Raw genomic sequence first — 19,399 nt, 5'->3', positions numbered from 1 at the left:
TCAATTTCAACCAGAACCAGAAACATCCTGCTCTGCGGTCCACTTCCTGCCTCCAACATGTTTCTGAACAGAACTGGGTAGAACCGACAGGTTACCTTCAGCTCCAGCAGAACCTGGAGTTCAGTTCTGGGCCGGTCCGGTCCCAGAAAGAACCCCTGAAATATAACATAACTAGTTTAATGTTTGATCAAGATGGGGTTTGCTGTGGTGGCGCAGGGGTTAAGCACAACCCACATATGGAGGCCTCAGTCCTCAACGCAGCTGTCGCAGGTTCGATTCCTGGCCTTGGCGACCTTTGCTGCATGTCTTCCTCCTGCTTTCCTGCCAATTAACTATCAAATAAAGGCCACTAGAGCCAATAAAATCTTTTTTTTATTTTATTTTGATCAAGTTAATTTCAGGTCAAAACCCTTTTTGCTGCTAAATGAGCAGCAGAAATGTTTATAGTTTTTAATCTTCAGGTTCTTCATCAGATTGGACCAAAGTTCGTTTTTCTGAGTTTCTCTGATCGTTCATGGAGCTTCATAGAAATCTGGACGCTTACATGTAGCATTAGCTGCTACATGTAAGCATTCAGATGCTATTTTAGGCTAGCATAGCTGCTCTGATAGGCTAACTGCTGTTAGCACAATAGTCTTTCCCAGCGTCCAATCAGATTGTTTAGAAGCACAAATTAACTGAGAGAAGCCATTTCCATCCCTACTGCCAGCAGGTTCTGTTCAGTCCATTTCAGGTTTTACTGTCAGGGAAGAAAAGATTCCCCGCAGAAATCACCCAGTCATGTCCAGTGGCAACATGGCCTCCTGGGACAGGGACAGTTTCTGGATCCAGTCTTTAGTGCCAGGTTCTGACTCCGCTCCGTCCTGGAGGTTCTGCTCATGTTTGGTTCCAGGATCTTTAACAACAGAGAGAACCAGGAGACACCAGGCTCCGCTTGAAGAAACGTTTAATGACACTCAGATTAAACAAGGCATTTTAACTTTATACACAACACTGCAGCTAGCTTACGCGTGGATGAGTTTTCTCTTTACCATCAGGTTAATGGGGCAGATATAAGCAAAACTCAAAGGAGGCGTTCATCCGTATCGACTCAACATATCAGTTTCCCAAAGATCCTGCAGATTCCTTTTTCCTGCCGGCAAAGGAAACAGGAAGTACAGAAGAGACCCTGTTTCCTTCTGATATCATTCCAGAACATATCTACCTGTGGTGTGTGTTTTCATGTGGCGTGACAAGTTACTCTTATGACGAATATTCTTCCCACACATTCTGCAAGAGAAAGGCTTCTCCCCTGTGTGGGACTTCAGATGGGTCAACATGGCGTACCTTCTACTAAAACCCTGCCCACATTCTGAACATCTATGTGGTTTCTCACCAGTGTGGGTTCTCATGTGAACCAACAGATTACTGTTTTGTCTGAAAGTCTTCCCACACGTTGTACACAGAGATGGTTTCTCTCCTGTATGAGTTCTCATGTGAACTAACATGTTGGACTTTCTGCTGAAATTATTCCCACATTCCGGGCAGGAATAGGGTTTCTCACCTGTATGAGTCTTCATGTGTCGCAGCATGGTCCCTTTGCGGCTGAAAGTTTTCCCACATTCTGCACAGGGATGATACTGAGTGATTACTTCAGTGTGATACCTCATGTGACGCGTTAAGTAATACTTGTGGTAGAAACTCTTCCCACACACTTTACAAGAAACAGGCTTCTCACCTGTGTGAGTTCTGCTGTGGCTCACTAGGATGAACTTCCGGCTGAAACCTTTCCCACACTTGGAGCAGCTGTAAGGTTTTTTCTCTGCATGCGTGATCATGTGAAACTCCAGAACCTGTTTGTGCCTGAAGCTTTTCCCACATGTCTTACAGGAATACGGCTTCTCAGGCTCATGAGTTCTCATGTGTTGCTTCAGATTGTGGCGAACAGCAAAACATTTCCCACATGTTCTGCAACAATGTGGTTTCTCAGATGAATGTGTTTTTGTATGTTTCATCAAATTTTTACGCAGGGAAAAACACTTCCCACAGGTTTTACAGGAATGTTGTTTCTCAGCAGTGTGAGTTTGGACATGAACAAACAAGTTAGATTTATGCCGGAAACTTTTCCCACATATCTGACAGGAAAATGGCCGTTCTCCTGTGTGAGTTTTCATGTGGCACACTAAGCAACCCCTTTGTCTAAAACTCTTCCCACATTCTGAGCAACAGTATGGTTTTTCCCCTGTGTGCGTTCTAATGTGAACCATCAGATTGCTCCTCTGTCTGAAACCCTTCCCACAGACCGAACACACACATGGCTTTTCCCCTGTGTGACTTCTCATGTGAACCAACAGATTTCCCTTTCTGCTGAAACTCTTCCCACAGTGGCCGCAGGAATGCGGCTTCTCCCCGGTGTGAGTTCTCAGGTGGTCCAGCATGGTGCTCTTCCTGGTGAACGTTTTCCCACATTGTAAGCAAGATGCTGGTGGTTCTCTGTTCTTAGTTTTTGGTTGTGGAATGGAGTCATTGTTTCTGCCGGACTGTAAAGGTTCTGGTTCCTCCTGGTCCAGACTGCAGTTTCTGTCCTGGTCGGTTAGAACCTCTACATCTTGATGAGAACGTTGATGTGGGAGTTCTGGAAGAAAAAAGAAAACCAGGAACCAAACACCTGCTTAGCAAGTTACTGGAATCTATCAGCATATCGGTCCAATGGACCGGAACCGGTCTGGTACTCAGTACTTAGTGCCCTGGTCGGCTCACCCTGGTGGAGCTTCAGCACCAACTGACCCTCGTCCTCCTGCTGGTCCTTCATCTGTTCTGGCTCCTCCTCTTCCTCTTTGATCTCTGGAGGTTTCGCGTCGTTCGGTTCCGGCTCCTCGTGACCCGGTAGCGGTTCAGGTTCTGGAGGAGCAGAGAGACGGCGTGAGACATGAGTGAAGGTTGTTTTCTGCTCCCTCTGGAACAGAACCAACCGAATGGACCCTTTGGTTCCGTCTTCACGTATTCAACCTTCAGAACCGCTTCATGCTGGTGGACGGTAACGGGTCGGTATCTAGAGACTATGGCAGGAAATGAAATGTGTCCATTTCAAATTAAAAGCAGAACTTTAAGGTCCAGGCGTGTAACGGGCTGGACAGCAGAACTCTGGTTCCTTCAGAACCTCTTGGTGTCACTCACCCGTCCTCAGAAGCTCTGCTGGATGGACCTGGTTCTGGTCGGACCCATCAGCCTCCAGGAGCTCCACTTCCTGCTTCAGAACCTCCCGCTCCTCCTCACCGACCCGGACCTCCACCCACTCCTCCTTGACCCGCAGAGGTTCTGGTTCCTGCTGAGGAACCCGGTCCGGTCGGGGTTCTGGAAGGACAGAAAGAGCCGCAGGTATCAACCGTTCATACGCTGCACGTTTTGGCCCACATGAAAATGAAAAGTGTAAATATTGCGTCTCTGAGATCTGATGATCACTGATGTTAAACGGAACCAACATCCCTCAGTCCTGGGATTTAACTGGGCCATTGTTCTGGTTCAGTCAGAACCATCAGCAGAACCTGATCCAGAACTTTCTGCTCATTCGGACAGACAAGAGGTTTTGGGTCCAGGAAGCAGGTCAAGCAGAACCAGCCATGACCTCTGACCTCTGACCAGCAGTCCACCCCAGAGCAACTCAGATGTGTTTTGACTGAGTTTGTTTAAACTGGATTCATGTCAGTTGAAGCCCGGTTCTGTTCCAGCTGCTCGGGTTTCAGATCCCATCAGGAGAAACGGGATCATCTGTTTTCACTCAGGAGTTTTTCTATTTTGGGATATTATTTGTTCTCTCTCTCCCTGAATTAAGTTTAAGTGAAGTTTAATGAATTAAACCTGCTTCCTCACGCTCCCTACAGGACACTTTAATGAGTTTCACAACCCGACCCAAACTGGTTCCGACGGAACCTCCCAACGGACCCAGAACCACCTGGGATCATTAAAGGAGAACCGTGTTTTAATCAGGCAGCGCTGCGGGCAGCTAACCGCAGACAACCTGAGCCCGGTGAGCGCGGAACACCGGAGCCGCTCAAGCAGCAGCAGAGACGGCGCGTTACCTGATGAAGAGGATGAGGAAGATGAAGACCACACGGACATCTTTCTGATTCTTTAGAACCGAAACCAGAAGGTTCTGGAAGGTTCTGCTCGGGTCCAGGCTGCGATAACACAACAATGGCGCCTTAAACAAAGAGAAGAACAGCAAGAGCGGCGCCCGAACCGGAACCTGGCTGACCGCTGGGGGCGGAGTTAAGATGGCCCCGGCTTAAAGCTGCAGTACGTCACTGTTACAATCATGTTATTTCACTTATTTGTTCAAACTGTTGCCATGTCGTGACCGCATGACATGAGAGAAGAAAAGAAAATCTGCCAGTGCTCCCAGTGCTAACTAAAACCAACCAATCAGAGCCAGTCACTGTCCGTGCGGCCTCCGTCTCTGTTGTGCTGCAGCTAGCATAGCCTGTCATGAATGTTAAGGCTAGTTAGCATAGCCACCAGATGAACCGTTTTTCTGTAAAGCTGTTGCTCTGCCAGGATTTGCCCCACAACACTTGCTCAGCTCGGCACTAGGGGGCGCTAGGCCAGTCCACCAGCCGCCCTCCGTGTTTTTGTGGTAAAAAATGGAGACAGTTCCACCGTATCCCGTCCTGCTAGCTTTTACCCAGTTTACTCCGTCTGTCCTGTCGCTGCTACTACAGCATGAAAACCCGCTCGGCCTGGTTGGAGGGTCAGAAAGGCTACCAGGCTGATGAACTGGGGGAAACCCTGCCCTGCAACAGAGCTGAGAATGATTGACAGCACTAGGCCCCGCCTTCTGGCTCTGATTCAGGCGGGAGCTATGGGGGTCTGGAGGTGCCAGGGAGGGAGGGATGGTTTCAGGTCGCTTTAATGTCTGATTATAGAGAAAGTGCGCCCTCCTCTGGTCAGAAAGGTGTATGTAATGTTAAAGTTACTGTCCCTCAGTGGAATATATAGTAGTCAGTCCCAGTGACGGTTTGACTCACGGTTTAGCCAATATGGGGAAAAATTAAAACGCGAGGCCCAAACCGCTTCTCCCCCCCCGCCCCCCTCTATCCTCTATCTGCCCACCTTTCCCCCATATGGGGCCCACCTAGGCATGCTGGCTGGGAGGTTCGATCGGTTCGTGTTCAGCCACAAGGCAGGAGCAACACGAACCGATTCAGTCAGAACATCCCGATTCCAGAGGATAATCCAGTAAAACCCCAACATAGCAGGAATTTAGAATAACCAACACGGATGAGGATGTAGAAACAATAGTGATAGTTTGTGGAGTCATTTTAATAAAAGACGTAACAAAAAGAAAAGGAGGTGGATGAAAGACGACGGAGCAGCCGCTCTATTTGCTGCTCTATGATTTGGAGGTGAAAATGTTTTTTCATAGTTAACATTTTTAACTGAATAAACATAATAATGACCTTTAGATTTAATAATAAACATTTCCACATATCATCTCCGATATGTCAGCTGTTTGGGATTCCCCTCTGCTCTGACGTCACCGCGCTTTCTGATTGGCTGCCGTCACATTCAGCAGGTTGTTCTCGTTCCCACAGGCTGCGATAAAACGGCCAAGACGACCAAATAGGGAATATTCAGGATTTAGTGGGACACCAACATGCAGAGGCCTCATCTGACTCTTCATCCCCCCCCTCTTCGCCCCCCTGACGGTCCGCGGTAATAAACAGGTTGACCTCTGACCTGAAGCATCAGGTTTCTTCAGCTCAGTGACGCGGAGCCCCTAGTGGCGGTTCCGGGGTGCTGCAGGTTTTTGCCCGCAGTTCTGCTGTTTCCTGTCACTGTGGGATCAGAACCGCTCCTTCCTCCTCCTCTTCCTCGGTGTGATGAAGAACATCAGAACCGTCTGACCCTGAAGCAAGGTTCTGGGTCTGACCCGGTTCTGTGTAAAAGCCTGGTCTTCTCCAGGTTCTGCCGGGATATTAGATATTTATTCATAAACTGAATTTCTGCTCATTTAATTTTTACTTGGACTAAAACTAATCAGAACAATAAATGGACCTGGTTTTTAAAAAGAATCAGGCAGAACCGGGATCCGGTCAGTAACGAAGTGTGACCCGAACTGATTCCAGAATATGATCTGTGTGAGGAACCGGTTCTGTTGAGCTGAACTGGGTCAGTTTCCAGCCAGGCTGTGCTGCCACCTGCTGGTGAAAATCACAAATACACACAACGTGTTGGAAACCCGCGTCTGATGACTGACTGAGCATTTATGTATTTATTTATGTATTTATTTATTTATTTATTTATTTATTTATTTATTTGTTTGTTTGTTTGTTTACCATTTTGTTTATTTGTTTACCATTTTGTTAGCTACTGAAAGTTACAACCTTGACATGATTATATGATATTTTACCGATAATCGATCAGAAACGGATCCGCTCTGGCTGCAGTGCGCGCTCCCGACACAGGGGGCAGAATTTCCCATTAGACCGGTGCTGGTACCGGTCCAGTTCCACCATCACAGCTCAAACAGACTGGTCCTGGATCTGCTCTGTGACGTCATCAGGGTGGGGACATGGTCTCTGAGGAACCGAGCCGCTGATTGGTCCGCTGGGGCCGGGCGGCCAATCACAGAGCTGCATGTTGCCACGTGGCAGCGCCGCTGGCCTCAGCAGGAAGAACCGACGGTTCGGCTCGAAGAGAGGAAATAAACCCAAAACACAGAAGTTCCGACGCGGTCCGAGAAAACAGAACGGGAACCGAACGTCAGGGGGAGGACCGGACCGGACCGGACCGGACCGGAGTGCTGGTTCTGGTACCGGTGATCGTTACAGCCAGGTGAGTTAGCAACATTAGCATCCTGGCTCTGTTGGTATGATCTGGGTCAGAACCAAACGATGGTTGTGGATGGGTTCTGATGGAGAGGCTCGGTTCTTGAGGAGAACAGAACCAGAACACAGTCCGGTACCAACAGGCCCAGTTTGGTCCCAGCCAGACTCAGGTTCGGTCTATGGAAGCCGGGTCAACTGTAGGAACCTGAATCCGAACCAGAACCGGGTCATCTGCTGCAGAGGACTGTGGTTAGAGTCGGAACCGGATCCAGAACCAGATCCAACCAACAGAGGAAACTGAGTGATTCATCTCCAAACTGGATCACATGCAGAACCTTCATCCTCAGACAGAGCAGGGGCCCGGTTCTGATGGGCCCGGTCCGGTTCTGGACGTCAGGTGTGATGAGGTCCGTTCAAACACTTGAGGTTCTGGAACCCACAGAAGTTCTGCTTTGAGTCCAGAACCAGCAGCAGCTCCAGTAACGATGTCACCATCAGTCAAATGTTTCTTCCTGTTTTTGGTCTCTGTCTCTTTAAAAACTCCTGCTGATTTTCAAGCTCCGCCTCCAGGAAGTCGTCCCAACATGGCTCCTCTATTAACCCTTTCATGTTTTTACCAGTGTGGCTCTGAGCAGCAGCTGGTTGCTAATTGCTGCTGGCTAGTCTGAAGGAGCTGAGTGGGAGGAGCTGCACCTCAGAGGCGGGGCTAGGCCCACCTCAGAGGCGGGGCTAGGCCCACCTCAGCGGCGGGGCTAGGCCCACCTCAGAGGCGGGGCTAGGCCCACCTCAGAGGCGGGGCTAGGCCCACCTCTGCGTTTGAATGGTTTCTCTAACATTTAATCGGACCTGGAGTTCTGATGGGTCCGGTTCAGTTCTGACCGGGTGGGAGGACCCAGAGCGTCCAGCAGGTCTAGTGGACTGGGCAGAGACCGGTTCTGATCTGTTCCTGCTGCAGGTCCCCCCAGCAGCCATGAGCGGCGAGCCCGACCCGCTGGTGGCCCGGCCCGACCCGGTTCCCGACCCGCTGGCCGTGGTGACCCAGCTGAGGGACCTGGCGGCCGACCCGATGAACCGCAGAGCCATCGTCCAGGACCACGGCTGCCTGCCGGGCCTCATCCTGTTCCTGGACCACCCGGACCCCCAGGTGGTCTACTGCGCCCTGCTGGTGAGCCCTCGACCCGGACATTTGGGTTTATTGGCCGGTATCGGGTAGGTTCTGGTTCTGATTGCTGCTCCGGGTCTGCGCAGGCGGTCCGGTACCTGGCGGAGTGCCGAGCCAACAGGGAGAAGCTGAAGGCAGAGCTGGGGATGATGCTGAGCCTGCAGAACATCGTGCAGAAGTGAGCGACCTTCCTCCAGAACCGAAGAGACCCGGTTGGGCTCGGTCCGACAGAACCGTGTGTGAACACTGCGGTCCTCCCTGCAGGTCCACCACTCCAGGAGACACCAAGCTGCTGGCCTCAGAGATCTACCAGCTGCTGCAGGCGCCGCCCGGCGCCGACGGGCCACAGGCGGCCGGGCCGGCGCCGGCCAGCGCGCGGCGCCGGGCCCAGTTCTTCCTGGGATCCAGCAATAAGAGAGCCAAGACGGTGGTTCTGCAGATCCACGGCCTGGACGACCCGGTGGGTCCGCATGCCGACACTGCTGTCAGGTTCTGATCCGCTGCCGGTTCTGATCCGCTGCCCGGTTCTGATCCGCTGCCCGGTTCTGATCCGCTGCCCGGTTCTGATCCGCTGCCCGGTTCTGATCCGCTGCCCGGTTCTGATCCGCTGCAGGCTCGGCGCAGTCTGTGTGAGGAGGCTCTGCTGAAGATCCGAGGCGTCATCAGCTTCACCTTCCAGATGGCGCTGAAGAGATGCGTCGTCCGGATCCGATCGGACCTGAAAGCTGAGGTGAGGACGGTTCTGTCCGGAACATTCAGGAAGAACGGACAATACTTCATAAGACATGGAAAGGCTGGACCAGAGAGCTTCCTGATGTCTGCCTTGGTTTTCCAGGCTCTGGCGTCGGCCATCGCTGCCACGGAGGTCATGACGGCTCAGCAGGTGGTGAAGGACGAGAACGGAGACGAGGTCAGGTCACCTGCTGCCGCTTCACACTTCCTGTCTGGTCTGGACGAAAATATGAATCATAGAAATTAAACAGGAATGACAACCTGAATGTAGCCTTAATGCTAGCTTACACTCAGTTAGCTTAGCCTTAATGCTAGCTTAGAATCAGTTAGCTTAGCCTTAATGCTAGCTTAGAATCAGTTAGCTTAGCCTTAATGCTAGCTTAGAATCAGTTAGCTTAGCCTTAATGCTAGTTTACGCTCAGTTAGCTTAGCCTTAATGCTAGCATAGAATCAGTTAGCTTAGCCTTAATGCTAGCTTACGCTCAGTTAGCTTAGCCTTAATGCTAGCTTAGAATCAGTTAGCTTAGCCTTAATGCTAGCTTAGACTCAGTTAGCTTAGCCTTAATGCTAGCTTAGACTCAGTTAGCTTAGCCTTAATGCTAGCTCAGACTCAGTTAGCTTAGCCTTAATGCTAGCTTACACTCAGTTAGCTTAGCCTTAATGCTACCTTAGAATCAGTTAGCTTAGCCTTAATGCTAGTTTACGCTCAGTTAGCTTAGCCTTAATGCTAGCTCAGACTCTGTTAGCTTAGCCTTAATGCTAGCACAGACTCGGTTAATTTGGCCTTAACGCTAGCTTAGACACAGTTAACGTAGCCTTAATCCTGGTTGTTCTGTTTTGTTCTGCAGGTTCTGGTCCATTTCCCGGAGGCCGGTTCTGTATCGGTGGAGCAGAACCTGGACCTGCCGGAGTATCTTCCAGAAGAGGAGAGTCCGTCTCAAGACCCAGACAAGGCGATCAGCCGGGTCGGGTCGGGTCAGGATGGGTCCAGCTGGCTCGGTGCTGCCGCCAACTTCCTGTCCCGCTCCTTCTACTGGTGACCCATCAGAACCAGAACCAGCTGCTGGATCAGAACCACAATGTCTTACTGAGCGGGACAAACGGGTCAGAACAGAAAGTTTTCTATTTATTGTCCAAACGGACCGAACCGCAGAACTGGAGTTTTAATTGGTTCTGATCCGGAACAGTGACACCAGAACCGGGTCAGAACAACTGTTGAGTGTTTAATCCAGACCAAAAGTTCTGATCCGGGCTTTCCCTCAGCAGCTTTCTGGAACGTCGTCATGTTTACACTTTACCCGACTGGATGCCTTGAAACCAGAACCGACCGGAACCATCGGACCCGACTGGTTCCTCTTGAACGAACGCTGGGGACCAGTTTGGGAATCGGCAGAGGATCCAATTCAGCCGAATGTTTTCCTCAGGAAAACCTCAGATGTTCCCAGCGTTCCCAGCGTTCCCAGGATCCAACAGAACAAAGACCCGGGTCATTTCCTCCTGATGGATCTCTGATCTCTGCGTACCTGACCAGGTGTGCAGTGTTAGCCCCGCCTCCTCCTGCCTCTGTCCAATCACAGGGCTTCAGTCGTGCAGGCCGTGTGACCCGGTCTGCTTCAGAACCACTGGACCGGTTCTGAACCGGTTTCTATCATTGTGACTGTTAACCTTCATCATCTTCCTCTTCCTCAGTGTGAATAAAATGCTTCAGTCTGAACCTGCCTGGTTTCATTCATGACCCGATTCATCGGTTCTGGAGCTGAACCAGCAGGTGAACAGAACCTCCACTGGTTCTGCTGGAACCAGAACCAAACAGTTGGCACCATGAGGCTGAGGTTCTGTAGAACCTCCAGACCGACTAGTTCAGAACCGGGTACAGCTCTTATTGTGAAGGGACAGATCTAATTGTGAAGGTCCCGCTCTTATTGTGAAGGTCCCGCTCTTATTGTGAAGGGACAGCTTTAATTGTGAAGTATCCGCTCTTATTGTGAAGGGCAGCTTTAATTGTGAAGGTCCCGCTCTTATTGTGAAGGGCAGCTTTAATTGTGAAGGTCCCGCTCTTATTGTGAAGGGACAGCTTTAATTGTGAAGGTCCCGCTCTTATTGTGAAGGGACAGCTCTAATTGTGAAGGTCCCGCTCTTATTGTGAAGGGACAGCTCTAATTGTGAATTATCCGCTCTTATTGTGAAGGGACAGCTCTAATTGTGAATTATCCGCTCTTATTGTGAAGGTCCCGCTCATATTGTGAAGGGACAGCTCTAATTGTGAAGTATCCGCTCTTATTGTGAAGGGCAGCTCTTATTGTGAAGGGACAGCTAATTGTGAAGTATCCGCTCTTATTGTGAAGGGCAGCTCTTATTGTGAAGGGACAGCTCTAATTGTGAAGGTCCCACTCTTATTGTGAAGGGACAGCTCTAATTGTGAATTATCCGCTCTTATTGTGAAGGTCCCGCTCATATTGTGAAGGGACAGCTCTAATTGTGAATTATCCGCTCTTATTGTGAAGGGACAGCTCTAATTGTGAATTATCCGCTCTTATTGTGAAGGTCCCGCTCATATTGTGAAGGGACAGCTCTAATTGTGAATTATCCGCTCTTATTGTGAAGGGACAGCTCTAATTGTGAATTATCCGCTCTTATTGTGAAGGGACAGCTCTAATTGTGAATTATCCGCTCTTATTGTGAAGGTCCCGCTCATATTGTGAAGGGACAGCTCTAATTGTGAAGTATCCGCTCTTATTGTGAAGGGCAGCTCTTATTGTGAAGGGACAGCTAATTGTGAAGTATCCGCTCTTATTGTGAAGGGCAGCTCTTATTGTGAAGGGACAGCTCTAATTGTGAAGGTCCCACTCTTATTGTGAAGGGACAGCTCTAATTGTGAATTATCCGCTCTTATTGTGAAGGTCCCGCTCATATTGTGAAGGGACAGCTCTAATTGTGAAGTATCCGCTCTTATTGTGAAGGGCAGCTCTTATTGTAAAGGGCAGCTCTTATTGTGAAGGTCCCGCTCTTATTGTGAAGAGCCCCTCCCTCCGTCGGATCAGAGTCCAGTCCCGTCCCGTCCCGGACCGAAGCGGAACCGAAGCGGAGCCATGTCCTTCCTGCTGCCGCTGCTGATCAGCCTCCTGCTCGGGCTGCTGCTCTGGATCCTCCGCGGCAGAACCAGGTCAGTTCTAACTGTCCGGGCCGGTTCGGTTCTGTAACTGGGTCCAGATAGATGAGTTGAATTCAGAACACAGAGAGGAAAAGTTCTGGAGCTCCATGTTTCCCTGACATGGAGGCGGGTCCTCAGAGTTCCTGGCGGAACCGCAGGTTCTGATCCAAAACTTTTCTATAGAGCTCCGAGCTTCATCATCATCATCATCATCATCATCATCATCATCGTCATCTTAAAGGGGAAGTCCCCGCATGGAGCCTGGCCGCCATGACTCGGTTAGAGGAACTGAGGCAGCAGCTAACGGTTCCCCAAAAGTTATAGATCTAGAGCTATAGATCAAAGGTTATAGATCTAGAGCTGTAGATCAAACATTATAGATGTAGTTATAGATCAAAAGTTATAAATCTAGAGCTATAGATCTAGAGTCAATGCACAGCTCCAACTGTTCCAGCTGTAAACTAGAGATCAGACTGACCTCTGACCTCTGACCTGACCCTTCGGTTCCTTCTAGCAGCTGCAGAACATTTCAGGCCCCGAAGACGAAACTCTGAGAGCAGAGAGACGAACCAGAAGCTGCAGCTGGAGACCTGAGTAGAACCAGGAGGGTGGAGACACCAGCTGGTTCTACACCACCTAGTTCTACACCACCTAGATCTACATTATCTAGTTCTACACCACCTAGTTCTACACCACCTGGTTCTACACCACCTAGTTCTACATTATCTAGTTCTACACCACCTAGTTCTACACCACCTGGTTCTACACCACCTAGTTCTACACCACCTAGTTCTACACCACCTGGTTCTACACCACCTAGTTCTACACCACCTGGTTCTACACCACCTGGTTCTACACCACCTAGTTCTACACCACCTGGTTCTACACCACCTGGTTCTACACCACCTAGTTCTACATTATCTGGTTCTACACCACCTAGTTCTACACCACCTAGTTCTACATTATCTAGTTCTACACCACCTAGTTCTACACCACCTGGTTCTACACCACCTAGTTCTACACCACCTAGTTCTACATTATCTAGTTCTACACCACCTGGTTCTACACCACCTAGTTCTACATTATCTAGTTCTACATGATCTAGTTCTACACCACCTGGTTCTACACCACCTGGTTCTACACCACCTAGATTTACATGATCTAGTTCTACACCACCCGGTACTTCAGTCCTTCAGCAGTAGTTCAAACTGTAAATCTCTGGACGGATAAAATTTTTGCTGCTTCTGGATCAACCTGCTGGTTCTGGTTCTGGTTCTGGTTCTGGATCCCAGAATGGACACCTTGTGTCCTCCAGGGGAAGCAGAGCGTCTCCTCCTGACACGTCTCTGCTCGTCTGAAGTCCACCTCATGGAACCAGAACCAGAACTTCCTGTCCTGCTGCTGAGGTTCTGGTTCTGTCTGGATTCTCTGGGGAATCTGCGGGGTGCGTCCGGTCCTGTTCCCGCTCTGGACCGGGTCTCACTACCTGCTCTGTAACAACCACAAAACCCAAAGAAGTGTTGATCCAGAACTGCTGGACCTGGATGTGAAAGGAACAGCTGAGGCACTGGATCAGAATCAGAACCTGGGCTGAAGCTGCAACAGGAAAGGTGTTGGCTTTCCGATGGGATCAGAGGAGGATGAAGGGTGGAGCCACTCTGTCCCGGTTCCAGCAGCAGAACTCCGAGAAGTCCGGAGTTCACGCCGTGACTTGTTACCGTGGGAGGAGACAGCCGCTGCAGCCTGCTGTCTCCTCCCACGCGGCTCTGGGCTCGCATCCAACCACGGTCTGATTCAGAGGAATGATCTGGGAATGTTTGGTTGCAGGAAACCAGGCGAGCCGCCACTGGTGAAAGGCTGGATCCCCTTCGTTGGGAAGGCTCTGGACTTCGGGAAGGACGCTCACAAGTTTCTGGAGGAACTTAAGAGGAAGCATGGGGACGTGTTCACGGTCCAGATCGCAGGTGGGTTCTGAAGCTGCTGGATCCCTGATGACCCACCGCGGATCATCATGGATCATGTTTTAAATATGCAGTACCTCCACAAACCCCCTTGGACCCCAGTGATGAAGACCTCTGGTCCAGATTGTTCCAGATGGGTCCCATGGCACGACCTCACTCAGTTTCACCAGAACCCAGTCGGTCGGTTCTGAGATGCTAACAGGACCTTCTGTCTCCTGCAGGTAAATACATGACCTTCATCATGGACCCCCTGCTGTACCCCAGCATCATCAAGCAGGGCCGGCAGCTGGACTTCCATGAGTTCACCGATAAGGTGGCTCCTCTGACCTTCGGCTACCCTCCCGTCCTCGGCGCCACCTTCCCCGGCCTCTGGGAGCAGATCAGGCGCTCCTTCCAGCTGCTGCAGGGGGACCACCTGGCGCCTCTGACAGAGAGCATGATGGGTAACCTGATGCTGGTGTTCCGTCAGGACCACCTGAACGGGGCCGGTGACTGGAGGAGAGGGAGCCTGTACGACTTCTGCTGCTCCGTCATGTTTGAGGCCACCTTCCTGACCATCTATGGCAGACCGACGACTGGCGTCCGCCACGGAGGGATGGACCGTCTGAGGAACGACTTCCACAAGTTTGACAACATGTTCCCGTTCCTCATTGCTCAGATTCCCATCTGGCTGCTGGGGCGGACCCCGGCCATCCGCCAGAAGCTGATCTCCTACTTCCTGCCACAGCACATGTCCCGGTGGACCAACACTTCCCAGTTCATCCGGAGGAGAGCGGAGCTGTTTGAGCAGCACGACAAGCTGAAGGACGTCGATAAAGCTGGTAGATGATCCGGAGGACGACGGTGGCCCGATAGATGATATCCAGACCGTCAGGAGGCCCTGGGTTTCTGTAGAACGTCCTCCCTGGGTTCCAGACAGACTAGACTTGTGGTTCTGGAGGAACTTTCAGCTGGTTTGTCTCAGTTCTTTGTGTCTTCTGTCCTCCAGCTCATCACTTTGCTATCCTGTGGGCGTCAGTGGGCAACACGCTTCCGGCTTCCTTCTGGGCCGTCTACTTCCTGGTGAGTCAGGCGGAGGCGATGAAGGTGGTCCGCCAGGAGATCGTTGACGTCCTGCGGGACGGCGGCGTGGACTTCAGCACCAGCAGCGACGTCGTGCTCAGCAAAGAGCAGCTGGACAAGCTTATCTTTCTGGGTACGTTCCAGTTCACGTTCAGGTCAGTGGCGAAGCGGGTCGATGACGGGCCGTCTCCATCCCCAGAGAGCGCCATCAGCGAGAGCCTCCGCCTGTCCTCGGCCTCCATGAACATCCGGGTGGCCCAGGAGGACTTCAGTCTGCGGCTGGACTCCAACCGATCAGTGGGCGTCAGGAAGGGAGACGTCATCGCCCTGTACCCTCAGAGTCTGCACCTGGACCCCGACGTCTACCAGGACCCACAGGTCAGAGGTCACCTGAAAACCCCCAGGGTCTTCCTCTGCTGGATGAAGAGTAGATATGTCCTAAGTACTAGTGGTGTGCTCTCCAACTCTGTAAGAACATCAGCCACATTTTCTTTAAATCAGAAATGCTTCATCAGCACATTGGGCTCCAGAAAGGTGAAGGTCTCTGGACATCCTGAAGGTAAACACTGACCAGCAGGCCGGAAGACGGACACTGATGAGACGTCCTGCAGCCGAAGGCTGCATGACGAACCACGATGGTCTGCAGTTCACCACCATCTGGAAACACATCGGACTATATTATGAATGTGCGGCGCCAACATGCAGTTCTGACACTTTCAAGTTATTTGCAACACCCTGGCTAACATTAGCTCATGTGTATTCGGCTCTATTACAAGTTTTATAGTAGTTTCATATAAAAATCATCATTAGTTCACCTGAGCCACCTGCTTTCCTCCCACTGCAGGGCGGAGATCAGCTCCTCCTCACCACATCGCAGCAGCTTTCCTCCTGTGGTGCATTTTCTAGAAGTCTCAGAAAATCACAATCAGGCTCTAAAAATAGCTCAGCTGTCTCTTCTTCTTCTGTCTCACAAAAACAACATCTACCGATGGGCGCATGTAACGAAGCTCAGCACATGGCGCCTGGAGGCGGGGCGCCATACCCCCCCCCCACAGCTAGGAGGCGTCACTCTGCTACAGAGCCGGGCCGAGCCGGGCCGGGCCGGACTGCTGAAGTAGAGCCAGTGGGAACAGCATCATCTATACATAAAGAGAAACATTTCCAGCCAATCCATGTGATCGGATCGTCCCCCAGCTAAGCTACCCAGCTACAGGCTACCCAGCTACAGGCTATCAAGCTAAGCTACCCAGCTACAGGCTACCCAGCTACAGGCTACCCAGCTAAGCTACCCAGCTACAGGCTACCCAGCTACAGGCTATCAAGCTAAGCTACCCAGCTACAGGCTACCCAGCTACAGGCTACCCAGCTACAGGCTACCCAGCTACAGGCTACCAGCTAAGCTACCAGCTACAGGCTACCCAGCTACAGGCTACCCAGCTACAGGCTACCCAGCTAAGCTACCCAGCTACAGGCTACCCAGCTAAGCTACCCAGCTACAGGCTACCCAGCTAAGCTATCCAGCTAAGCTACCCAGCTACAGGCTACCCAGCTAAGCTACCCAGCTACAGGCTACCCAGCTAAGCTATCCAGCTAAGCTACCCAGCTACAGGCTACCCAGCTACAGGCTACCCAGCTAAGCTACCCAGCTACAGGCTACCCAGCTACAGGCTACCCAGCTAAGCTACCCAGCTACAGGCTACCCAGCTAAGCTACCCAGCTACAGGCTACCCAGCTACAGGCTACCCAGCTACAGGCTACCCAGCTAAGCTACCCAGCTACAGGCTACCCAGCTGAGCTACCCAGCTACAGGCTACCCAGCTAAGCTACCCAGCTACAGGCTACCCAGCTACAGGCTACCCAGCTACAGGCTACCCAGCTAAGCTACCCAGCTACAGGCTACCCAGCTACAGGCTACCCAGCTAAGCTACCCAGCTACAGGCTACCCAGCTACAGGCTACCCAGCTACAGGCTACCCAGCTAAGCTACCCAGCTACAGGCTACCCAGCTAAGCTACCCAGCTACAGGCTACCCAGCTAAGCTATCCAGCTAAGCTACCCAGCTACAGGCTACCCAGCTAAGCTACCCAGCTACAGGCTACCCAGCTAAGCTATCCACTTCTAGGGACAAGTGCTGCGAATTAGCTGTTGCTATTGCACCATGATGCTAACATGGGACTGCTGTTTTATTCAGTTTGTCTATGTAAATGTGTGTCTGTCCCTATCAAATAAACTTGGAGAATCAGGCTACCCAGCTAAGCTACCCAGCTACAGGCTACCCAGCTACAGGCTACCCAGCTAAGCTACCCAGCTACAGGCTACCCAGCTACAGGCTACCCAGCTAAGCTACCCAGCTACAGGCTACCCAGCTGAGCTACCCAGCTACTGGACCTCTGCTGGTTCTGTCAGATGTTTCGGGTCTCAAAGCGTACCTCAGTTCTTTGACCGGTGGAACTTTTCAGAGATGGAACACCTTCCAGAACCAGAACCAGAGGTAGTCCAATTGTGTTTGGATCACACTGACCTGGATCTGACTCTTCAGAACCATGGATCTGTTTAAAGAGTCTACTTGGCTCAGAACCAGAACCTTGACCTTAAATTCAGACTGGACCTGGTGTCCTCCTGAAGTTCTAACAGTTAGAACCTGAGAACAGAACCGAGTCCTTGTCGGTTCTGACCCATCTTCCTCGTGTCTCTGCAGACGTTCCGGTTCGACCGCTTTGTGCAGGACGGCAGAGAGAAGACGGACTTCTCCAAAGACGGACAGAAGCTGCGCTACTACCTGATGCCGTTCGGCTCCGGATCGTCCATGTGTCCCGGACGATACTTTGCCATCAACGAGATCAAGCAGTTTGTCTGTCTGCTGCTGCTGTACTTCGACCTGCAGCTGGAGGACGGGCAGAACCGACCCGGTTTGGACCCCAGCCGAGCCGGTCTGGGAATCCTGCTGCCCTCCTCGGATGTCCGGTTCCGCTACAGACTGCTGTCTGTGTGACGCGGAGCGGCGCTGAAGTCCAGATGTCTTGTTCCCTCTGAAGGCTCTCAGGGTCTGGACTCAGTCCGGAGGTTTGGGTTCTGGTCGGGTCTGTGACCCGTCCAGAACATCCAAGCTGGAATGTGATTGATCCTGATTCTTTCGTTCAGTGTAGACCTGTTGGGAGCACCAGAACCTGAACTCTACTCTTCCTTTAACCCAATCAGAGTTCCACTGACGACGTCCTGAACCGTCCGTCCGCCCGTCCATCTCCCCAGGTTGTCCTCCATCGTCCCTCCCCAGGATCATCCATCTCTGGTCTCCCCAGGTTGTCCTCCATCGTCCCTCTCCAGGATCGTCCATCTCCGGTCTCCCCAGGTTGTCCTCCATCGTCCCTCTCCAGGATCATCCATCTCCGGTCTCATCGTCCCTCTCCAGGATCATCCATCTCCGGTCTCTCCCAGGTTGTCCTCCATCGTCCCTCTCCAGGATCGTCCATCTCCGGTCTCTCCCAGGTTGTCCTCCATCGTCCCTTTCCAGGATCATCCATCTCCGGTCTCTCCCAGGTTGTCCTCCATCGTCCCTCCCCAGGATCGTCCATCTCCGGTCTCCCCAGGTTGTCCTCCATCGTCCCTCTCCAGGATCGTCCATCTCCGGTCTCTCCCAGGTTGTCCTCCATCGTCCCTCTCCAGGATCAGGTCAGGTGATTCTGTCCAGAGGAGCGAGGCAGAGCCACCTCGACATTCCTGAACTGTTCCCTGTCCAACATGGCGTCCTCAGTGGGTCCCTGTCTACAAGGTGCTACTACAGGTGTCCTCATGTCCGGTCCTTCATGGACGACCTGTCTCCAGTCCAACACGCCTGGTCCACCTCCTCGGTGTCCAGCCCAGTTCGGTCCAGAGACGACCTCATTATTGGACTCGGGTGTTGAAACAGAGACGCGTCCAGAAGCTATGGGACAGGAGGACACCACGGGGACACCGGGAGGACTGTGACGGCGCTGCAGCAGAGATCCTGCTGAATAGAGGGACTGACTGCTAACAGCGCCTCCTGCTGGTCAAGCTGCAGAACTGTCCCGGATTAAAACTGGTTCTGATCCGATTTGTTATGTAATTTTATCCACAGTAGGAATTAATTTTCTGTCTCGTGTTTTATTAACCTTAATCCTTATTTTAATTCACTGTTTTTATATTAAACCGTATGTTTTCTATCTATGCTTCATGTTTTACTAGGTTGTGGTTCTTATTGGTTTGGGTCGGAACCGACCCAGATATTCTTCACTTCCTGTTTCTTCCAAATAAAAACTTTAAATATGAGTTTATAAATTATTCATTAAATTACATATTTGGTCAGTTTTGGACTTGGACTTGTTGAAACTCGGACCGGGTCCAATCGGATCACTCCAGTGAAACCGGCTTTTTCTTCGTGTTCTGGGTTCTGCTCCACTCCGATACCGGACCGGCCCAAGTCATTTTTAATGAAGAGGACATATCGGCTCAGCGCGTCACGTTAGCATTTAGCTTTAGCATGTAGCATGTTTTACAGTATTGAACCA

General features: G+C 51.4%; 3 protein-coding genes across 8 annotated transcripts; 2 read left to right on the top strand and 1 right to left on the bottom strand.

Moving 5' to 3' along the window:
• Nucleotides 1-929: 929 nt before the first annotated feature.
• Nucleotides 930-6,233, bottom strand: LOC103460469 (uncharacterized). 5 transcript variants are annotated; one of them, XM_081598612.1, is made up of 5 exons: nucleotides 6,034-6,233; nucleotides 5,716-5,943; nucleotides 3,157-3,333; nucleotides 2,740-2,880; nucleotides 930-2,614 (listed from the first exon to the last, which is right to left on the bottom strand). In XM_081598612.1, exons 4-5 carry the CDS (start codon nucleotides 2,789-2,791, stop codon nucleotides 1,185-1,187), a joined length of 1,482 nt encoding a protein of 493 aa, XP_081454738.1. In that variant the 5' UTR covers nucleotides 2,792-2,880; nucleotides 3,157-3,333; nucleotides 5,716-5,943; nucleotides 6,034-6,233; the 3' UTR covers nucleotides 930-1,184. The 5 variants fall into 5 exon arrangements, with proteins under 5 accessions (XP_081454738.1, XP_008400865.2, XP_081454737.1 ...); XM_008402643.2 differs by lacking the exons at nucleotides 5,716-5,943; nucleotides 6,034-6,233 and adding an exon at nucleotides 4,059-4,198 and having other exon boundaries at nucleotides 930-1,603; nucleotides 1,718-2,614; XM_081598611.1 differs by having other exon boundaries at nucleotides 5,716-6,233.
• A 268-nt stretch (nucleotides 6,234-6,501) lies between these two features.
• Nucleotides 6,502-10,414, top strand: LOC103460492 (armadillo repeat-containing protein 1-like). Its single transcript, XM_081598630.1, has 7 exons — nucleotides 6,502-6,813; nucleotides 7,762-7,971; nucleotides 8,055-8,146; nucleotides 8,233-8,428; nucleotides 8,582-8,698; nucleotides 8,804-8,878; nucleotides 9,549-10,414. Exons 1-7 carry the CDS (start codon nucleotides 6,616-6,618, stop codon nucleotides 9,738-9,740), a joined length of 1,080 nt encoding a protein of 359 aa, XP_081454756.1. The 5' UTR covers nucleotides 6,502-6,615; the 3' UTR covers nucleotides 9,741-10,414.
• Nucleotides 10,415-11,511: 1,097 nt separating this feature from the next.
• Nucleotides 11,512-19,160, top strand: cyp7b1 (cytochrome P450, family 7, subfamily B, polypeptide 1). 2 transcript variants are annotated; one of them, XM_081598621.1, is made up of 6 exons: nucleotides 11,517-11,863; nucleotides 13,679-13,815; nucleotides 14,034-14,633; nucleotides 14,801-15,007; nucleotides 15,074-15,252; nucleotides 17,572-19,160. In XM_081598621.1, the coding sequence occupies exons 1-6, from the start codon at nucleotides 11,790-11,792 to the stop codon at nucleotides 17,863-17,865; spliced, it is 1,491 nt and encodes a 496-aa protein (XP_081454747.1). In that variant the 5' UTR covers nucleotides 11,517-11,789; the 3' UTR covers nucleotides 17,866-19,160. The 2 variants fall into 2 exon arrangements, with proteins under 2 accessions (XP_081454745.1, XP_081454747.1); XM_081598619.1 differs by having other exon boundaries at nucleotides 11,512-11,863; nucleotides 14,801-15,252.
• Nucleotides 19,161-19,399: the final 239 nt, after the last annotated feature.

Source organism: Poecilia reticulata, chromosome 17 (assembly GCF_904066995.2).
Source record: "Poecilia reticulata chromosome 17, P_reticulata-male-v2, whole genome shotgun sequence".
NCBI lineage: Eukaryota > Metazoa > Chordata > Actinopteri > Cyprinodontiformes > Poeciliidae > Poecilia > Poecilia reticulata.
Note: the sequence above shows the minus strand (reverse complement) of the source record. Positions and strands in the feature narration are given on the sequence as shown.

Bases quoted from the DNA above. Each gene is read 5' to 3' on its own strand.
- LOC103460469 (XM_008402641.2), bottom strand. From the start codon at position 4,098: ATGTCCGTGTGGTCTTCATCTTCCTCATCCTCTTCATCAG. The intron at 3,334-4,058 runs GTAACGCGCCGT...CTGTCCTTCCAG, and splicing joins TTCCTCATCCTCTTCATCAG to AACCCCGACCGGACCGGGTT. The intron at 2,615-2,739 runs GTGAGCCGACCA...TTTTTCTTCCAG, and splicing joins GGTGCTGAAGCTCCACCAGG to AACTCCCACATCAACGTTCT.
- LOC103460492 (XM_081598630.1), top strand. From the start codon at position 6,616: ATGTTGCCACGTGGCAGCGCCGCTGGCCTCAGCAGGAAGAACCGACGG. The intron at 8,429-8,581 runs GTGGGTCCGCAT...GATCCGCTGCAG, and splicing joins TCCACGGCCTGGACGACCCG to GCTCGGCGCAGTCTGTGTGA. The intron at 8,879-9,548 runs GTCAGGTCACCT...TTTGTTCTGCAG, and splicing joins AGGACGAGAACGGAGACGAG to GTTCTGGTCCATTTCCCGGA.
- cyp7b1 (XM_081598619.1), top strand. From the start codon at position 11,790: ATGTCCTTCCTGCTGCCGCTGCTGATCAGCCTCCTGCTCGGGCTGCTG. The intron at 11,864-13,678 runs GTCAGTTCTAAC...GTTTGGTTGCAG, and splicing joins ATCCTCCGCGGCAGAACCAG to GAAACCAGGCGAGCCGCCAC. The intron at 14,634-14,800 runs GTAGATGATCCG...TCTGTCCTCCAG, and splicing joins GAAGGACGTCGATAAAGCTG to CTCATCACTTTGCTATCCTG.